This window comes from Nipponia nippon, unplaced genomic scaffold (genome assembly GCF_047370975.1).
Source record: "Nipponia nippon isolate SJK-2023a ecotype South Korea unplaced genomic scaffold, ASM4737097v1 scaffold_7, whole genome shotgun sequence".
In the NCBI taxonomy this organism is placed as follows: domain Eukaryota; kingdom Metazoa; phylum Chordata; class Aves; order Pelecaniformes; family Threskiornithidae; genus Nipponia; species Nipponia nippon.
Window position 1 is genome coordinate 29,162,110 of NW_028262391.1, and position 20,501 is coordinate 29,182,610.

The following is a 20,501-nucleotide window of genomic DNA, read 5'->3' on the forward strand; positions in this document are numbered from 1 at the left end:
GAACCGGTGGTGAAGTGTGCGCAGCCGATAGGCCGGCGGCACGCAGGGTGCGGGGCTGCGCCGCGCTCCTATTGGCCGGCGGCCGTGGCCGGAGCTCCGCTTCACGTCTAATGGTGGCCGGGCCGGAGCGGGCGGCTGCGGCGCTGCGGACCCGCCCGGAGAGCGCCGCTCCCTCTGTCCGCCGCCCCCCGGGCAGGTCCGGCCGCCGCGCCATGGCCCCCGGCTGGCTCGGCCGCCTCTGCCTCCTCCTGCTCTGCCTCTGCGGGGAGGCCGCCGCCGGGTGAGTGCTCCGGGCCGCGCCGCCGGGCCTGTGTCCCCCTCCCGCCTCAGCGCCGGGCCTGCCCCCCCGGCTCGGCGGCCGCGGCGCTGACGGGGCCGCTCCCTTCCCCTCTTTCTCTCCCCCCCCCCCCGGTAGGAGGGACTTCTACAAGATCCTGGGGGTGTCCCGCGGCGCTTCCATCAAGGACATTAAGAAGGCCTACCGTAAACTAGCGCTGCAGCTCCATCCCGACAGGAACCCCGACGACCCCCGGGCGCAGGAGAAGTTCCAGGACCTGGGAGCTGCCTACGAGGTGAGGCCGGGGGCCGTGGGCTCCCCCCTGCCCTGCCTGAGCGGCAGCAGTACCTGCGGTGTGGGGCAGGGTGTAGGGAGGCCCGGTGTGGCTGCTGGGAAAGGAGAGGGGTGAAGTCTTGCTGCTTGTTGTACGGATCTCGGAGAACCTTAAGTTCTCCTAGGCCTTCTCGGACTGTGGAGCGTGGATGGGGTTCGTGGTAAGACATGCTGAGAGCGTGAAGCTGAGCTTGGCCAACAAGCTGTCTTGTGAGGCTTCCTCCTGTAACACTCAGGGGAACAAGAAAGGAGGGCTTCTAGGAAGTGCAAAGGCCCTTCTGTAAGGTGCAGTCCCTCTTCCCCATGATTATATTGAATTTCAGACATTCTACCAAATGAAAAACAAAGGTAGAGAGGCTGTCAGGCTGATTAGAGAGCTCCTTTATCAGAGGACAATAAGAGACCTTAGTTCACTTAGCCAGGAGAAAGTGAAGACAGCAAGTTAAAGTTATGTGGTATTTATTAAGAATTCTTTGAGGAAGAAATAGAGTTACATCAGCTGTAAGTAGTGGCACAGGAGCAAGTGTGCCTATGTATAGGGCCTAGCTGTGAGTAAGTCTGATCTAATAGAACATGAAAAGTGTTGGCTTGCCTTTTATATAAGGCATTAAGGTGAGAGAAATGAGTGTTAAGTCACATATACATGAGGATTCCTGTTGTTCCCATGATACTATAGTAGCATACAAATGATACCTGAGACTAATAACACAGTGCATTTATATAAATCCCATATAGATTATTTACTTAACCAAATGTTTTAAGTCAAAGCCTACTTTCTCTGCCATGTACATACACGTTAATGTATTTTAGGCAGGGTGATATGTACATACACGTTAATGTATTTTAGGCAGGGTGATGAGATCTGTTTCTTCCACATTCTCTGTCCTTTTTGTCTCCCTTCTGTCACTGTTGGTTTCTATCTGCTCCTGCCGTCCCCTGTGGAGCAGAGGGCCCCCGAGGAAGATGGTGTTGACCAGCAAGAATTCATAGCAGCGGTTCTACCAGGAGCTTGCCCACACCGGTGGGCTGTTTGGGTGGGAGGTTTGAGTCCTCTTTGAGGAGCTGAGCCTGAGAAGGAAAGGGTTTGTGTTCCTGCTGCAGTCTGGTGGTGTTGCTCAGCCTGCAGCTGTAGTGTGGCTCCTGCTTCCGTCCCTGATGCTCCTCTGCTCTTCAGATATGCAAATATAAAATGAATGAGGAAGTGAGAGAAACAGCTTGAACTCATTCCTCTTTGGTGAGGGGAAAAAAAAAAAACACATCAACTTTATTTTTGTATCAGAGCTCAGACCTCTTTTTAGTTCAGACTTAACTATTTTTAAATAAACTGGCTGAACTCTCACAGGGAAACCAGTGAATGTAAAGAATTTTTTTTGTAGAAAAAAGTATTTGTTACCTGTCATTTGCAGCATCTGAAGATTGATGCATGTGGTTTACTTTGAAGCTGTGAGTTTGTCATTTCTGTGAGTTGGGATCTTGTCATGTTTGACAGTATTTTTTGCATGGGAAGCATTTCTCTACCTCTTCCCGAAGTCCCAGTTTATTTAAGTCTTTACAATAGTAACAGTTGAGGGTACTTTTTCTATTAAAAGTGTTGGGGAGAAAATGGTTGTAAAATCAAATCAGCAGGGGATGCGGTGGCAGGAATAGTTGAATATTAACTTTTACGAGCAGTGACTGAGTCTGCCTCCCCCTAACCAGGGTATTGTTGAAGCACAGCAGTGTCCTTGTTCAACATAAAATGTGGAGTTCTAGTGCTAACACAGACAGTACGAATGCAACATGCTCTCACTGGGTGAAAATTAAACTAGGAAATCTCCCTTCAAAGTCTTCCCTCGTGTGCTTCTTGCTGAAGAGAGATATATCGGAATATTGAAATCCAGTGTTGACATACATGGTTTTGAAAATAGGTTTGGAAGAAGTAACGTTTTGATGTCCTGCAAGGTCTTTGTCTCTTTGGTTAGCCAGTACAGCTTGCAAATCCTTCTGCTAAACTAGCTATGAGATGCAGTGTGTTGATTTGATTGTTTTGGGCAAAAGGGAGCTAGAATTATTTCCCTTATAACCTAAACCAGGATGTTTTTTGCCATAAAGCAACAGCCTCTGTTAGTAGTACCACTGCTCAGGGTTTGGGTAGCTGACTAACTGTAGCAAAGTCTTCAGAAAAATTGTGGGGAAAGTAGGTTAATGAAACTACTCAGTCTCCTTCATTTTCACATCCTAAGTGATTTCCACCCTGGAAAACACCCCTAGGTGTGTGGTCTGAACACAGTTGTTTCGAGTAGAAAGGAGACTGATCCCATGTAAGGGAACTGAGACTCCTCTATGTATAAGCATTAGTCTCAGGATGGTTTGGGGGTGGAGTTTCCATAGGCTTTTTTCTCTAAGCTTATTCATGGTAGTTCCCTTGCTTTCAAGGCAACCTAACATAACAAACGAACTCTCTTCACAGTACTTGAAATTGTGTTCTTGGAGTTGTGTTCTCCAACAGCCTGCAGAAAGAAGGAAACTGAATGGAAAGGCAAATATTTTGTGTTGTTAATTCCTTTCTTATTGCTCATGGTATTGTCAGTACTGTACAGTACTCTACCGGAAGAATTTTGTTCCGACACCAACAGATCACAAAATGGAAAGCTTATCCCAGTTTTAGGAAATGTGTGTTTTAATGCAAAATCTGAAGTGACAAAAGGAGAATTGAACTCTTGCCTACTAGACGAAGCTAGTAAAGTCACTGTTGTTTTTTTTTTTCCCTGTTGCTAGCATTTATCACTGGTCACAGTTTTAGGCTGGTTTTCATCTTTTAGCCAGCTTCTTCACCTGTTTAGTTGCTTCTTCACCTGTTTCCACTCCTCTCTAGCCTTCTGAAAGCTAACCTGGCAATTTTAACCTTCCAAAATATGATCAACAGGGGAGGAAGGCGAAGGAAGACTAAATATGACTGGAATCTTCTGGATCTCGGGGGGAGGAAAGAGCAAAGATCAATACTTAGGAATTAAAATTGAAGCTTTACAGTCTTGAAAGTCATGTGTGTTGGGATGTGTTATTCTGCCTCAGTACTGAAGTTACTTTAACTTTTGCTGCCCTTAGGAATGAGGGCCAGCATTCAAACTGGTGCAGAGTTACCATACTTGTCAGGTTCAGCTTGGTAGGCAAACTTGCCATTGTTGCTAAATGTTACAAAATAGTAGGTGGAGAAATATACATTCTGCGTGCTTGAAGAACAAACTGAGAAATGGGGGTGGTATTATGTGGGTTTTCAGCATGTCCTGCTTTGTAGGAACTGATTTGAATTATTCCTTCTGATTCTTTTTTAATCCTTAAGATAAACTCAGTATTGTTTATATTTTCTGTGTTGCTTCTGCTGGCTTAATAAACATTTATCAGTTAAACCCATAAAAAGTACAATTAGTTTAACTTTTCTAATCCATTGCAGAAAGCAAATTCTAGCCAGTGCTTCTGTAATGTAAAGTATTGCTGTGTGTCGCCAGTGAAGAGTACTTGTGAGCTTCTTCTCAGAGCCTTGTTTAAATAACTCGGCTCAGCTGTGGGTGACTGTCTTATTGGCTTGCATCCCTTTGCCAGGTGCTGTCAGATGAGGAGAAGAGGAAGCAGTATGACACGTATGGTGAGGAGGGATTGAAGGATGGGCACCAGAGCTCCCATGGAGACATCTTCTCACAGTAAGGAGATTTTGCCACTTTAGGCTATTCTGCAGTTGGTGCTCTAATTTTGTGATGCTTATGCACATGTCTGATGTGGGCAAATTCTATGTTAAGGTCTTTTACCCAGTCAGTAGGCACTGATCTGAAGTGACAGTTGAGAATTTGAAGAAATATGTTTACAGTGGATATCCCATGTGCAGTTTTCAGTTGTCTGTCTTGCATCAGTCCTTGCTTCAAGAGCAGTGAGTAGGAACCAGTGGTGTCTTCCCACATGGGCAGCTCTTGCTCACTTGGCAAGCTGTGTTGCCAACGTGGGTGGTTTGTAGGGTGCTGCAGCCACATTAAACATGTAGGAACTTTCTTGTGTTATCTGGTACATGACTGATGTTTAACCTGTTGTCTCAGATCCTGTGTGCACTTTGGGGATCACTCTTTCTTTTGCAAAGTAATGCTGTATGGACTTACGCTACATTTCAGAGCAACTGTAGAATTTGGGTCATTAAAATCTGAAGGTGCGAACCTGGTTTTCTGTTTAAGGCCCCTGTGGTTCTGCTAGGCACAAATTTACTAAAACAATTCTTGAAGTTGCTCACCTTGTGTAATCCTCTGGGTGAGAACTCATACCATCTGCTGGTCTGTTTTGAGGAAAAACACACAGGCTTGCTAGGAAGTTTTTTCTCATCCCCGTTGTCCTCAAACTACTGAAAACCAACCTGCTAGCATTGACATGCAGTGCCGGAGATGGAGTGCTACTCAGAGTTTGCACCTTGTGGTGATGGTGGCTGAGCAGCAGTGCAGTATGGAGAGGACTTCCATTAGGCAGTGGTCAGATTTTGAGGTGTTGGCATTCAACTCCTGCTCCAAAACTTTTTTTCTTTGGTACAAAAAATGCTTCCGAAGTGACCACTTTATTTGACAGCATTAGCTTGTGTCCTGCAGGAGCAAAAAGAGGTATCTGGATTTACTATGGTGCTTTTGTACTGTAAGGAGGCTGTTCTTTAGGGGGCTAGAAGCATTTGCCAAGCAGGACATTGCTGCTGCCTTGGGTGGCTCTCATCATCAGAGCCTCCTTCGATCAGAATTCCTTCGTGAACTAATTGATGTGCTTACTTCAGCTTCTTTGGGGACTTTGGATTCATGTTTGGAGGTAACCCTCGCCAGCAAGACAGGAACATTCCCCGAGGAAGTGACATCATCGTGGACCTGGAGGTTACACTGGAGGAGGTGTATTCAGGAAACTTCGTAGAAGTAAGTTTGACTGCTTGCATGTTCGTCTCTGCAGTGTGTTACCAGGTTTGAGATGCCTGGCCTCTGCTCAGCCTGGTATCTTCTCCCAAAGAATAGAACTAAAATAGGTGCTTGTTTTCTCAGTATCTGGCAGTGACAGTGGAGGATGTTGTGATGCTATTTGCTAGTAGTTAACTGAAGAAACAATACATTTATTCATCTTTGCCATCTGGCAATTTCTCTATAAAGGGGTGCTTCTTGTGATAATAGCTTATTTATTGGCTGTCAGTGACTAGCTGTAGCTTTTTTTTAATTGCAGTACCCCCACTGGAAAGGGTGTAAGTGGTTTCTCTCTAGAATTTAGTGATATTTGATGGCCCGTTCATAAGCCTCAAACTCATTTTCCAATTCTTGCAAAACCACACTGAGGATTTTTGATAGCCTGTTTATATGACCAAATATGTCACTGCAAATTTCTGGTCCTGACAGTCCCTGCTATTCTGCATGTTAGAATTTGCATTGATTGAGTCTGTGTTGTGAGTGTCTGGGTAAATGGGGAACTCTGAATAACTTTGCCCATTGTGTAGGACAAACAAGCTATCATAACCAAAGTGTGAGGTGTTTCATCCTAGTGTTACCTTTCCTATTTAGACAGGCGTGCAGGAAAAAGAAAGGAAATGGTGATAGTGGTGTCAGAGGGAGTTTTTCTGGTATTTAATGTGTGATCAGCAAGAGACACAAGGTGAAAACCGTTGTCAGAATGTTTTGCTTAGGCCATTTGGAGCTACTGTGGAGGCAGCACACAAAACCAAATTATATTCAGGCTGTTTGAGAAATCCAGACCCTTGTGGAGACCCAGGAGTGCTGGCCTGTGTGCTGGTGTCAACCTCTTTCTCTTCCATGCAGGTTGTCAGGAACAAGCCAGTGGCAAGACAGGCGCCTGGCAAACGGAAATGCAATTGCCGGCAGGAGATGAGGACCACCCAGTTGGGTCCTGGACGCTTCCAGATGACTCAAGAAGTTGTTTGTGATGAATGTCCAAATGTCAAGTGAGTTTTATGCTCTTTACTGCTATATGGATGTTTATTCAAAACCTGCCACTAGGTGGAGGAAAGTGCCTGTACTACCAGTAAGACCTGGGGAATTTGGAAAAACATAACGCAGGTTTCTCATTTCCAAGGAGCCAGTCTTCATTCTTACAGTAGAGATGTCCATCTCTATTAGATGTAGAGCTCCCCGGTTTGCTCTTTCATTCTCTTATTCCTTGAACAATCAGTCATACTACAGTGGAAGTTCCACAACTAAATCTGAATAAACAAAGTCAAGGAAGCCCACAGTTTCCAGCTGGGAACAGTTGCACGTGGAATATGTGTTGTAGTCACACATCCAGATGCTGACTGTGCATTTAGGAGCTTAACTTCGCCTTCTCTACTAGATGAGAGAAGTGCTGCACACAAGACAGGCAGCACTCACCCTCCAGTTTTAAATGGAGCAAGGAGGGAGGATGTGTTAACTTGTGTGGGTGTTCTCATTACCCTAGTAATATAAGTAGGTGCTACCACCTACTGTTGAAAACTTAGTGTTTGCTTGCTCTTCCCCTTTGCAGGCTTGTGAATGAGGAGCGAACACTAGAAGTGGAGATAGAGCCAGGTGTGAGGGATGGTATGGAGTATCCCTTCATTGGTGAAGGTATGTATATGGGTGCTGCCCTGCTGCTCAGCTTTGACTTGCTCCTTTTCCATGATGCAAGGCTGGTCTTCATGGCAGTGAAAGTGTCCAAGCCCTGCTTTGGTTAACTGATCAGCACATGTGGTTTTAAGTGCTGTGTCCTCTGCATGCTGCTGAAATCCAGGAGCATACTCTTTGCTAAGTCTGGATAACACTCTGAGTTCCACTCCCTTTGCTGGTACTGAGGGCACACACACACACACAAAAAAGCTCTAAATCTGATGTTTTGGATAACTTTTGAGTAGGAGCATCTGTTCCAGGCTTGAGTATGTGAGGGAATCCCCTCTGCCCAAGGAGATGAAGTCCTTCAACAAGTAAAGGACATCATTAACATGCAGGCAAGTCTTTCAGAACAGCAGAGAGGTATGAGATCATTGAGGCAATACTCGGAAAGTCCTAGGCTCTTTAATAACAAATATGTTTAAGCAGGCTTTTAGTCATGTGAAGATCAACTAGGGTTTTTTTTCCTTTAACATGCGAGCTGCAGATCTCTATTGTGTTTAATGTGTTGCTTGTTTCTTCAGTTGTAATTAACTAGCTCCTTTAAACAGAGTTTTTCTTTCTTTGTCACAGGTGAACCCCATGTGGATGGAGAGCCAGGTGATTTGCGCTTCCGAATAAAAGTTCTTAAGTAAGTAACTGGCCTAGGTAGGTTACTATAAAGGAAGCTTGCAAGTAATTTTCTGGTCAGTGTTGCCTGCTTGGCTAGCATGTAGCTTGCCCTTTGGCAGAGTTGGTGCAGCCAGGGGTCTGATACTCAGGGCTGTGCAGGATGTTCAACCCTGATGATGCTAGAGTAGCTGGATTTGCCACTGTTAAGATGCTCTGATAATTCCACTTTTATTTCCTTTGGCTTGAATTCTGGCATGAATTAGTAGCTCCTGTGTGAATCACATGAAATATCTCCTTTTTCCATAAACATACTATCTCCCTATTTTAAGGAAATGCACTACTGAGAAAACTGTTGTATGAGTCACAACTTCTTGACACGCCTCACCACTTATTGCTCTAGAAATAGAAAGGTTATTTAGTAGTACATACCTTGCACAGGAAAATGAAGCTAAATTGCATTCATTCTTCACTTCCTCTCTGACTTGCAAATTCTCTAAGCTCACAAATAGAGGGGAGGAAGCTAGAGGACCTATTTCCCCACTGGGGAAGGAGAAAAGTTCCAATGTCTTTTGTTTCCACAGGCATCCAGTCTTTGAAAGAAGAGGAGATGACTTGTATACAAATGTGACAATCTCGCTGGTCGAGGCACTTACAGGCTTTGAAATGGATATTGCCCACTTGGATGGGCACAAGGTGAGGCAAGGGTTTGCTTTCTTGCTGTGTGTAAACAAAATTTAACTGCAGGCCTCTGCTGAGGATTAGCTTGCTTGGGGTCTGTGCAGCTTCTGGTTGTATACAGTATCCCCTCTGCTAGAGCCTTCCTGGCCAATTCCCATGGAGCCAAAACAGGCTCTGTACAAGGGGTGCACAGTGTGGGTCTCGGTTCCAGGCTGTCACAGCAGTTACTGCATGTGCTGTCTTGGGTGGTGTTCGTTCTGGCATGTGTCCTGGCAGTAGTAGTGCCTGGACCCCCTGAATATCACTGACTTTGGCAAAGAATCAGTTGAAGCTTTCCAGTGGGTTGGGCAAGAGCATTGGAGTCTTGGGGTACGCAAACAGAACACTAGTAACATTCTGAAATTTCTTTTGTCTCTAGGTTCACATTGCTCGGGATAAAATTACGAAACCTGGGGCCAAACTGTGGAAGAAAGGAGAAGGTCTTCCAAATTTTGATAACAATAATATCAAAGGCTCACTAATAATAACATTTGATGTGGAGTTCCCCAAAGAGCAACTGACAAACAAACAGCGGGAAGGTGCGTGTTTTAAAGCTCTGTCATGGCAGCGGGCTGCACAGACCTCTCACCAAAGCTGATACGAAGTTGGAACAACTGAACCAGTGGCCTGTAGCGATCAGGAGGGGCTTTCCTTTCCCTGTGCCCCTTGTACAACATAACACAGTTGGACAATGCCCTGTGATTAGCTTCCATTTCCCTTTGAAGCAAGTGAGCTTGGCTGCTGCAGTTGTAGGGAACCAGATTAGGTTGGGATGTGCCACTGCTGGGATGTAGCACTTGGCAAGTTTGCAGGTGCTTTGTTTTGTAGCTGGCCATCTGTCTGAACTGAAAGACTTGCTGGGCTTAGCCTTTGTCTGCTTTGCCTCTACTGGAATGAGATCACAAGTCCCTGCTTCTGCTTTCTTGGAGGCAAGACTTGTGAAAATCCCTCTACTGTCAAGGGTGAAGAGTGTCATACAGCATCAGAAGGATTGTTCCTACCTACATCTCCTTCTACCCTAAGTTCTTTGTGGCTGTATAGGGAAGAAGGGTACAATGCAGATATTTCACAGGAGAGATCTGCTTCTCAGCTTCAGTGCTCAAATGGAAACTTGATGAACCATGTGGAAATCCTAAAATTGACCAGTGGGTAAATGCTATACTCCTAGCTGGAAATCCCTTTTTACTTCAGCACCCTCTGTGGTAAGTTCTGCTGCTCTGCCCAAGGCATCAAGAGTAGGCATCAAGGGTCCCATCCTCTGTTATGGGGCAAAGAAGTTCCTGGCATGTACTAGTGCAGCTCTTCAGAAAATTCACATCCCCAGAACTTCTTCCTGCTGATCAGAGCTATCATACTTTCTTCTTCTGAAGGTGCCCTTTTAGTGGATTCTGGCAGCTGTCATGGTAGAATGAGGCTAATGTGCAGCTTTCCTGGACTCTTCAAGCTTGTAAAGGGAAGTCAAGCCCTGAGTGGGCTTTTCTCAGCCCTATGGCACTTACTGCTGTGTTGACAACACTGTGCTAGCTACTACCTACCACTTGGAGCCCAGTCGGTAGCTGCAGCCCCAGAGTTGACTGATTTTCTGTGGCTCTTTCTGCAGCTGTTTGGGCTGTGAGGTCTGTGCCTCTCGGGCTGTGCTTTGAATGAACCTGTTTTGTGTTTTGCTTTTCTGCTTGTTGCAAGTGTGTTGTGTCTAGTGAGGACTGCAGAGCACAGTGACTGTGTCAGTGTGAAGTCTCGTTCCAGGCTCTGCTGCCTTTCTTGAAGCTTTGTAAGGCGACAGCACCTCTTGAACAGGTGTGAGGTTTTTCCAGCTGTTGCTCTTGGCAGTTTGTGAAGAAACTGGGCAAAGAGCAGCAACAGTAGCCTCCACATTTGTCAGAATTGCTCATGCACCTTTACGAATATTTGGGGAACAGAGAGGTGATGATACTGGCATGAGTGTGTTTGGGCATGGGGCCTTTGGGTGTTTCACTCCCTCCTAAAGCAATTCTATGCTTCCCAGGGGAAAGTGACTGGGTAGGCAGTCAGATGTGTTTCTGTGTGCTAGAATATCTCCAAACACCCAGTGATTTAAGAAGTTTTATGAGGGAATAGGTCTATTCATGTTGTGTGGCAGCAGTTCAGTGTACACATTCAAAGGAAGACTGTAGGCTTCAGAATTCAAAACATCCCTTTTTTCTTATTGTTGGCAGTGGTCCTAATTTCTTATCTCATAACCATATGTACAGCTCCTGGGGCAGTCAGAAGATACTCTAACCCCGAGAGCACTACTCTGGTCAGTCTAAGCTTTAGAGTCAGAGAAATAATATGCTTTCTTTCCTGCCAGTGTGACATCAGGGTATTTATTGCCTGTTGATAAGAGGTGACTTTCTCTTTGAAACGTCTCTCATTCATCTCTACTGACACTTCTTTATTGTCTGTTTTGGAGCTTTGGATCCCATGCTTTAACTCTGGAGTGCTCAGAGAGCAACAGTAGGCAGCAAACTGCCCAGCTTGTGTTGTAACCTGTCACCTGTTGGTGGTGTCAGAAAAATCTCGAAGTTGGCTCTATAAAAAAAAAAATGCCTGAGGTGCAGTAGCACCAAATGTCAGGGTTTCTGGCTGGAATTCCTGATTGAGCATCAGAGATGTATTGAAACATCCTGCATGCTAATGAGGGTGTCCTTTAGGCCAGCAGGCAGCTGCCTAGAGCTAGCTAGTAGGAAATGAGGTATGGGAATGGTGCTAATCCCACTTTTTTCAGGGTTACTGGAGAACACCTTTCTCCAGCTGTGTCCTTCCTTTCAAAGAACTACACATCCAGGAGGCATATCCTCTTACCTGTCAGCCAGGAAGTGGCTTTCAGCCTGCTTTGGCTGTGGAGGGGAAGTGAACTTGCCTTGCATCCCCCTGGAGAATGACCTATCCTTAATGATTAGCAGCTCCTGTATAGGGGCTCACTTTACCCTGCTGTTGAGGACACTTCTGAGTGTAGAAAAGAGTTCAGGATTCTCTGGGCAGCAAACAAGAGGCGTGAATAGTTCTTGCCTGGCAGAGAGCCATCTCTGTTCCAGTTACTACTTCGAGGACAGTTTTCCAGTATTTTAACAAGGCTGCTGTAACCCTTATGCATCAAATCACCAGTCTTAAAGGACAGTAGTATTTGTAGGCAGAATGATTTAAAGGGTAGATAAGCAAGACAAGGCTTGCAGGGAGACATACTCTTTCAGCTGAATTTCCTCAAGAAGGACTTGCATGCCTGAAAGGCTGGGGTTTTTTTCTATGCAAGTAAATTGGTTGATTTAACTACTGATCCTCCCTCTCCCTGCCTATTTACCTCACTGAAAGTTAACAACTACTGTGGTATTTTCTAGACAGCCTAATCTGGCCTGTTGTACAAACACGTAAAGCATCCAGCCCCCCTTCACCATGACTCTGGCTTCAGTGGAGCAGCAGAGCAAGCTGATCTGCAATCCTGTCTTCTGTCATATTGAGGTGCAAGCCAGCTGCTTGTGTGCTTTGTTGCAAGACCAATGCTGTTTTGGAGATATCAAACAGCAGAATTATAGCAGTTTTATTTTTTTTTTTATTATTTGAAAGTTACCCATGGTGTGGGGAGTTTTCCTCTCTGTTTTGGGTCCCAACAGCCCCTCTTCAGGCTCAATGGTTTCTGGTGCTGGCCAGAGCAGAGATGATGCCGTGCCCTGCAGGGCCCCATGGCCAGGGCAGTGGGAGTCCTGCCAGTGTGTGACCAGGCTGACTTTAAAGAGGGGAGTCCCCTCTGATTATCTCTGGAAAAAGTGTCACACATCTGTTCTTGCCAGTCCACTTCCTCCGTTTTGTGTGGACTTGCCCTTTGAGTAACAGTGAAACCCTGCTGGTCTTTCCCTGCTGACCCCAGTAGATGAGTAGTTATGCTTTTAAGGGCTGAGTCACTCTTATCTTGCTCTGATAAGAATTTGATACTGACAGGACCTCAGAGCAGTCAGTTCTTTGAAATGTTTTATGAGTGGGCTTTCAGGGCTGGGGAAGATGGTGTTTGAAAAGTCATCTAGACTCCTTTGTGAAACAGTGGGTTTCAAAAAAACTTAAGATTTTCAGGCCTTCAGTAGGATACTTAAGCCCACAGATAACAAATTTGCTTCTCTTACTTGCCTGCGGGGACTACTTCTAGTGGACAGTAGTGTCCCCAGGCACCACATACCAGTGTGAAAACCTCTGCTTTCTAATTGCTCATGTGGGTTTCTGTAGCTGGCAAGTCCAGAAGGACTCAAACATAGCCCTCCCAAGCCTGCTGCTAGCAGATGTCTCTTGGGCTGTAGACGCAGCCTGGGAAGATGAGCTTAGATGAATTAAACTCTGTAAATGCTCAGCAAGTTGTTTGTTGTTGCATTTGTACTTAAGATGACAAAATTGTTGTCAACTTAAACAGTAAAGCAGCTCTGGGAGTCAGCTTTATCCCTTACAGAGCTGTGAGGATCTTGAGGTGGTGGGCTGAACTTTAAGTCTATAGCAGAAGAGGCTTTCTCCCCGGAACCACTGGCCTTGTGTGGTCCCAAGAGTGCATGAAAGCACTGTTACAGCAACACTAACCTCAGTCCCATTTCTCCTTTTAGGGATGCTGAAGGAGCAGGAGTAAAGCTGTCGCATCACTGGGTTTGGGGGGATTTTTCCTTTTTTTTTTTTTTAAAAATGATGCTCTCGGAGTACCAGTGTTTTCATTATTCAGATACATCGGCTCAGCCTTGAAAGGCTGATGCCACAGGGCCTACAAGCCAAATGCAGCAGGAACAGCAAATGCAGAGTCCTCCTCCTGTTTGTGCTGTGCAGTAACGCTTTCCTTTCTCTTGCAGGTCTCAAACAGTTGTTGAAACAAGGATCGGTGCAGAAAGTGTACAATGGATTGCAGGGATATTGATGTGTGGAAAAATTTGGACTTAACTGAAAATGAAGAGTCAGATTTGTTTGCAGTCTTTTCTCCTGCCCACTATAGAATGGAAAAGAGGGAGGGTGGGGCAGTTGTTGAGGTATATATATGAATTTTTTTTTTTCTTTGTAAATGATGGAAGTGCTCAGACAAGTTGGGGGGAATACTGCCCTTTTTCAGGACATAACTGGTGCTGCCTATCATGTTCCACGTCCTGGAACAACAAAGAGACTCCTTGAGCAGGAAGAAAAGGTGAGGAAAGGAGTTTTAAATTCCACGCAGATTGGAATTTCTGGTTTTGAAATATATTTTGATGTGACTTTTCTTGACCATCTCAACATATTTTCATAGCTTCTCCTGCTTTTTATGATGTCCTTTGTGTCAGTCTCGTCTGAGTTTCTGTTGTTTTGTTTTTTTTAATCCCAGCCCTTCCTCCTCTTCCCCTCTGAGTCCAGAGTGCGGTATTGCTTCAGAGTCTGTGTTTCTGGGGCAGGAGTACAGGTGCTGTTGGGAGTGGACTGGCAGGAGAGCCTTTACAGGCTATGTTAGGCCCCACATATGGTTGGCAAAGCAGGAGAAAAGAGTCTCTTAAGGCTTCTGTGGACTCTTAACTACTAAGTAGTCCTCTTGTCCCAAAAGTTAATGCTTGATTTTAAATTTGAAGCCACAACAGCTTAGCAAAGACTCCTCAGACTTCCATGGTGGGATTTTGGAAAATAATGGGAATGGCTACTCGTGGCCTTGATTCTTTGTCATTGCCCCCAGATGTAACCAACAGCTTGTCTGGAAAAGTTCACTTACCTCCTGCACTCTGTCCTCTGTGAGGATGGGTGAAGCTAACAGCACAGAAATAAAGATGTTTGAGTTGGAATGGCAAAACCTACCTGATTATGTATTTCAGCAGCCCTTACCCTGGGACAGCTGCAAGTCGTTGGACTAACAAGGAATGCTCCCTGCAGTGATCTAAGCTGTGAGCTGCTGTAAAGGGTGAAACTACAGCTGCTAATACCAGCAAAAGCTCTGTAGCTGCTTTATTTGAACCGAGGACCTGGTAACCTGGCAGGGAGGTACCTGTCCTGCTCTGGTCTCTGTCGTGAAGACCCTGCTGCTTTAAGCATTCCCATCGGAGACTTTCGTCTCTACATGTTCTTCAGGAGTAGTAGCTAAACAATTTCTCAGAGGTGCCTGTGTCAGTCAGACTTGTGCTTCACTGTGACAGGGACATAGGCAGCAAGAGAAATGAGTCAGTTGTTCATGTAGGACAGTGTTCTGCTCCTTCCCTCTAGGCTCTTAGGGGCTGTAAAGTGAGATCCTTACAGCTGCTGCCTTATACCTCATCGCCTGCCTGGGAAGTGGATGGGATCTGGTTTTTCTACATGGAATGTTTGCTGGGGAGCAGCAGCAGGAGACTCAAGGTTGTTTTGATTTTTGTTGTTTGTTTTTTCTTCATTGTGAACTTAAGTGGCCCAGATCTGAGCTTGGGAGAGGTGGAGAGCAGCTCTGGCCCAGCCCTTGTGTGCTGTCCTTGGTCGAGCAATGTCCCACCCAACCCTTTAAACTCTAGCGGGAGCTGACGCAGCGGAAGCAGCAGCACTGGGAAGGTTTCCTGTTGGATCGTTTGTACATTTGCCTTGGCAGAGCAAAGCGGGTCTTCAGGAACAGCTGAGAGAGGGGCGCAAGACAAACCTGGGATGCCAGACCCTTGGTCTCAATGCCTGTCTTCCTCAAAATCCGTAAGCATAAGCCATTAATCCTAGCTGAGGCTGCTGCCTTGAGTGTCTGCCCATGATGACCAGCTCTTTCCAGGTGTCTGTAGGCAGCTCTGCCCCCGCTTCTCCCCTTAGCCTAGATTTCTGAGAAAACTCAGATTTCAAAGAAACTCTCCTTCTGATATCCCTGTGCATGGGGCTGGTTCCTGTTATCTCAGCCCCTCGAGGGTCCGTTTGATGATTGTCTTTCTGCCTTCCTGTTCCACTGGTGCACGACCATGCTGCCAGTGCTCGCCTGTAGCAATAAAGCCAAAAAGCTGGGACTTCACGCCAAAGTCTCAACTTCTCCACAGGAGAAGGTGGTGTAAGCTTTCCTACCTGCACACCTAGCAGCAGGCAGTGCATTTATTTCAGGCATGAGTACTTGTTCCTGCTGCTGCTTTTCCTTTCCCTGGTAATTCTTTTCCTTCCTGTGGCTTTTTGTTGTTTTTCTTTTTTTCGTTGTGGATCTGTACTCCTATGAGAGGCCAGTGCTGTGTAAAACAGTAACAATAGCTGCAAAGGCCCAGCTTTTACAAGGGTGAGAAGAAAAACAGAAAGGAAAGCCCCAAATTGTACCAAGCAACCCTGCTTCCTTCCATCTTCCTTCCTCCCCCCCCCCCCCCCCCCCGCTGTGGGGTGTGTGCAGAGCTGGGGTCCCCTGCTTTTCCCACCTTCAGGCAAAGCTTCCAGGGTTTCCATGCTTTCTCTGCAGGCAGCAGTGTACACTAGTGCTTGCCAGGGTCTGGTTCAAACATTTACACTTCTTTTGGTTTTGGTCCACTTGCCTGAGGAAAGCTGTGCTGCTTCTAGGATCATGGGGAGGTATTTGTCCTCCAGCGGCCCCAGGGTGTCTGGCCAAGGGGATGTAGAAGCTGTTCAGTGTCTGTGACATCCTGTGTCCCCTATTTCAGTAACAATTCAACCGCTGTGAGTGAGTCATAGTGTGCATGGACTCCTTTATCTCATATAAATGCTGCTTACGAGGCTTAGATGTTCACATCGCCTCTTCCTGGTTTGGGACCAAGCAAGTATCCTGAAGGTGCAAACCTCTGAGCTGGGAATCCTGTAATGCACAGTCTTAATTTCCAGCCCCTTCTAAGTAATGCTGCTGTTCCCAAATTGGATCAAATAAAAAAAAAAAAGTAATTTCCTGGTCCCCTTTTACCCTATGTGCGTGCACAACTCAAGGATTGTTGAGGGTTTAGATATAGGCATGCTGTTCATTTCTTCTAGCAAAACACTTGACCTTGAAACATGTTTCTGGAAGTCCTTGCTGTTTTGAGAAGGGGGTGTTTAAACGAGCATATGGTCCTTGCCTGGCTAAAATGGGATCCTGATTTATTTCTGAAGTGAATGGTTTTGATCACCTCCAGAAGTTGCGTGTGTTCCTCCAGGGCCTCACCACAGGCTCGCCTTAAGCTATCATTGCCTCCGTCAGTTCTATGTTACCACCCTTTGGCTGGATCCCTCCCATCCCAGGAGAGGTGAAGGAGCAGATGGGGTGAGGACTCCATAGCAAGTAGATGATGGGGATGAAAACAGGGTTCAGATCTGCTTTTCCAGAAAGCATTGTGCCCTAGCAGCCTTGTCCGCTTCTCCTGTCCTTCCACAGTCTGGGCTTGCTGCATCTGAAGTCATGTTGCCCATCCCAGACCAGTTGTTGAAGTTTTGGAGCTGCTGAGGAGCAGTCTGGCCCAAGGGGGTGGCTTGTTCCCGATGGCTTCAGCCGTGCAGAGAGCCACTGCTGCCTTATTTCTTGACACAGCAAGTGTCGCTGCTTGCACAGAGCATCCCCGAGTCCAGGCAGGAAGTGAAAGTGTTCCCAAACAGCTGTTTCATCTCCATGGACACTTCTCTGCAAGTACAGTGCAGGCGGGCTTGGGTTTTGTTTTTGTTTTTTTTTCCAAAGAGCTTGTTATTTTAAAGTTTTTATCTGAAGTTTTCCGCTTCTGAGAGACGGGCAGTGGAGATAGGAGGGGAGAAGTGACTGGTGCCAGGAGAAGATTGCTCCGAAGACACATAGATTTGCAATGTTCCTGAATACATCTGCTCAAACGTCTGAAGACCACGGGGGCCTCTGGCTGGGAAGGGAAGGTGAAGAGATGATTCCTCACTGCAGTCTTTAATGTGATTTCTAGATAGCAGCCCCCATCTCTGCTCTGGTCCCATGGGGCCGATGAGCAGCATTGCAGGAGCAGTGGTGGAGCATCTTGTAAGGCATGGCTTGCTCAGACCCACACGGTCCCCAGGGAGGGGACAGCCCAGTTGGGGCAGGGCAGGAGGTGTGGTGGGACTGGTGGTATCCTGCTGTCCAGAAGCCTTCCTTCATCCTGGCTGCCACGTAGCCCTGCTCAGTGTTGACTGTGGCTGGCAGCCAGCTTTCTCCTCCTGTTTCCTCTGGCTCAGTCAGGCACACTGACCTGGGAGGTGAGAGGAAAGGGAAGAGGACAGTGATGGGTCCTGGGCACCCGTATGGCCTACAAGGAGGGACTCGCCAGCACAGCCCTTTCCTCTGCTGTTAAATATTTTCAGGGACCTGCCTGCTGCTAGAAAGTGGATACTGAGCCTCCACCCCCAAAACTATGTTGCCCAAAAAAAAGCATCCCTTGTTCAGGGAGGGCTGGCTAGAGGCTGCACATGTTGCAAATCCCCTCACCCCAGTGCGGCTCCCGGGTTAAAAAGGATGCTTGAAAACTAGCAATGCCAGAAATGAAAACATCTGGGCTGTGACAATGTGACATCTGGGGGAATTCAGAAGAACAGCTAGTTTAGTCCAGAAAACTGGCCATGACACCAGCGCAGCCACTGATTGTGTAAGGGATGTTTATAAGGATAATCCCTTCTTCCTGTCCCCGGAGACTTAAATCTGGTGCTAGCCATTTTCATGATAAACACTATCAGCCCAACTTTTTTTTTCCCAGCTGCTGCCTTCCCCACCCCACCTGAGCAGGCGCTGGAGCCCATCACTGTGTTTTCGGGCAGCTCCTGGAGCCATCCAGCCCTTTGCCCCTGGGGACAGCCACAGCACCACGGCTGCCGGCTGGGGCACGGAGCCAAGGAGGGGCTCCGGTGAGTGGCTGGAGGCTCCCCAAGGACACAGCTGGGGATGCCGGTCTTGCAGTCCCCCCGCTGCCTTTCGGACATCAGCTCCTGCTGCGTGTCCCTGCTAGGCAGGAGGGGAACCTGCCCACCTCATCTGAAGCACCCATGGGACATGGGCACAGGGGAAGGCCGGTTCTTAGCACGTTGGCATCGTCTCACTCACTGGAACAACATTCAAGGCTAGGTGTCTTATCTCAACCTTATCCAAACCAGTGCTAGCAGAGCTGAGTGATGGAAACCATGTGGCGCATGGAAAGCAAAGCCTTACATGGTGATCAGTGCGGATGACCAGGATGGCTTGCTTTGAGGGAGAAGCTGTGTAGGGGGGTTGGTTAAAGCCTCCAAAGGTATGCGTGGGGGTTTGTTTACCCGCTTGCAGAAAGAAAAAAAAAAAAAAAAAAAAGGGGGGGGGGGCAAATTAAAAACAACCCTTGGTTGACAGGATACGCGGTTAAGTGTTGGCGCCTGTCCCAAGCTGTAATCAAGGGTGAAAGAATAGCCAAATTGGGGAGAGGATCAGCCATGGATGTGGCTACCAGCTGCTGGAGAAATGGTACATGTTGGAGTGGTGGTGGGGAAGGAGCCTGGCTAATGGGCTGGGGCAGCCAGGCCACATGTGCCCCATCAGGGCAGGCATTGGTGGCCCCGTGATGAGGCAGTTTGGGGTTTTGGGATGAGGAAGAGAGATTTTGGGGCTGCGATGTGCTGGGGGTGGATGCTATTGCCATAACCCCTCTCATCTTGGCCACTGTGCCCGTGTTGGGCACAGGTGCTGGTCGCCACAAGGGAGGTGGCCCTGGGATGGGGTGGGCGGCAGCTTCGGGTGCATTGCCCACAGGTACAGTTTGAGATGAGGCTGTTTCTTGGGATCCTGCAGTTTTGGGGGGGGGGGGATCCCCACTGCTGGGCACTGCCCCATCCCCTTGTGATCACTGAAGGAGACTCAAGAGACCAGCAGCAAAGTTGGCTCCTTTCTGGAGCGCTCTCCTGCTGTGACTGACGTGCATGGAAGGCCTGGGGGCAGGAAGAAGGCTTTTCCAGAGCTGTTTAAAGCAAAGACTTCCTCATCTGTCCAAAAGATGACACATTTCAGAAGCAAAAAGCAAAACAAGCCTTGTTGTTCCAGGCCTCCCCAGTTTCTCCAGCCTGGGTCTGTCCTGGGTGCCATCCCTGCTGCCAACCCGTGTCCAACGGGACCGTTGCAGCCTTGGGGCATCGCTCTCCCGCAGGATACACACTCTGCCCTCCCAGTCGCAGCAAGGAGCTGCGACCCAGGGTGGGACTTGGCATGAGAATCGCTCTGGGTCTTGGGACCATGGCGCAACATCTGCCTCCACGTGCAAGCAGCAGAGATGCCCCAAGTCTGCAAACCAAAGCAGAGCCGTGAACACAGCAGTTTCTCCCTGCTGGAAGCTGGCTACAAGTGTGTTTATCCCTTTGTGGGGAGCAAACCTACCGTGTTTGACCTTCAGCATCAGCCTCGTGTCCCCTGATGCCCATCACAGGGATGTGCAGTGTTCGGCCTGCAGCAGAGCTCCTGCCAAGGACACTTCTTTAGAAGCTGAGCAATCTGCTTCAGCCTTGTTGGTTTGGATTCTCCAGCCTCTTGGCTGCCATTTCCCTTTTGCAATGGAGCCCGCTGAAGGGTGGGGAGCACCCCAGCCCCTGCCCCGGGAGCCTGGTGGAGGCGGGGGCTGCTCAGGGGGTGGCCGGCAGCCAGGGTGATGAGATGTGGTCTTTGGAGACCTCCTTCTCCTCCATCCCTCCTTAAGGACAACCACGATGTCATCTTCCCATCCCCTTTCTGTCCTGTATCCCTTTTCCCTCTCCCCCCCCCCCCCCCCCCGGCTTTTTTTCTTGCTTTGAGCTGCAGGGAAGGGTACTTAGAAAGGAATGAGCTGGAAGTTAATCCAGGAAAGCTTCTTGCTCCTGTGCTGTCCCCTCTTTTGGTGGCCCAAGCCAGCTCCTGGCTCATCCCCAGCCCTTCCCACCCTGGGGCAGCGGAGACCAGGACAGATTTTCATGCTGAAAATCTTGCTATGGGTGAAAGGGAAACACAGCCAAGAATTTATTAGTAATATAACCGAAGTCTAAACAGTCAAAGAGCGGTTTTTAGCTCAGATCTACATTCCAGAAAAGGAAAATGAAGCAATGAATGCTGTTGTACAGTACTAGTAATACAGCTC

At 47.6% G+C, this 20,501-nt stretch overlaps 1 protein-coding gene across 1 annotated transcript; it reads left to right on the forward strand.

The window, feature by feature from the left end:
• The first annotated feature begins 13 nt into the window (after positions 1-13).
• DNAJB11 (DnaJ heat shock protein family (Hsp40) member B11) lies at positions 14-14,341 on the forward strand. The gene is made up of 10 exons (XM_087740057.1): positions 14-280; positions 416-572; positions 4,190-4,287; positions 5,385-5,517; positions 6,403-6,545; positions 7,103-7,185; positions 7,798-7,855; positions 8,418-8,529; positions 8,933-9,092; positions 13,389-14,341. Exons 1-10 carry the CDS (start codon positions 111-113, stop codon positions 13,451-13,453), a joined length of 1,179 nt encoding a protein of 392 aa, XP_087596183.1. The 5' UTR covers positions 14-110; the 3' UTR covers positions 13,454-14,341.
• Positions 14,342-20,501: the final 6,160 nt, after the last annotated feature.

What these genes read in the sequence shown, in the direction of transcription:
- DNAJB11 (XM_087740057.1), top strand. Translation starts at nt 111, where the DNA reads ATGGTGGCCGGGCCGGAGCGGGCGGCTGCGGCGCTGCGGACCCGCCCG. An exon ending in CATGGAGACATCTTCTCACA is followed by an intron (nt 4,288 to 5,384) that starts GTAAGGAGATTT and finishes TGCTTACTTCAG; the next exon opens with CTTCTTTGGGGACTTTGGAT. An exon ending in CCCACTTGGATGGGCACAAG is followed by an intron (nt 8,530 to 8,932) that starts GTGAGGCAAGGG and finishes TTTTGTCTCTAG; the next exon opens with GTTCACATTGCTCGGGATAA.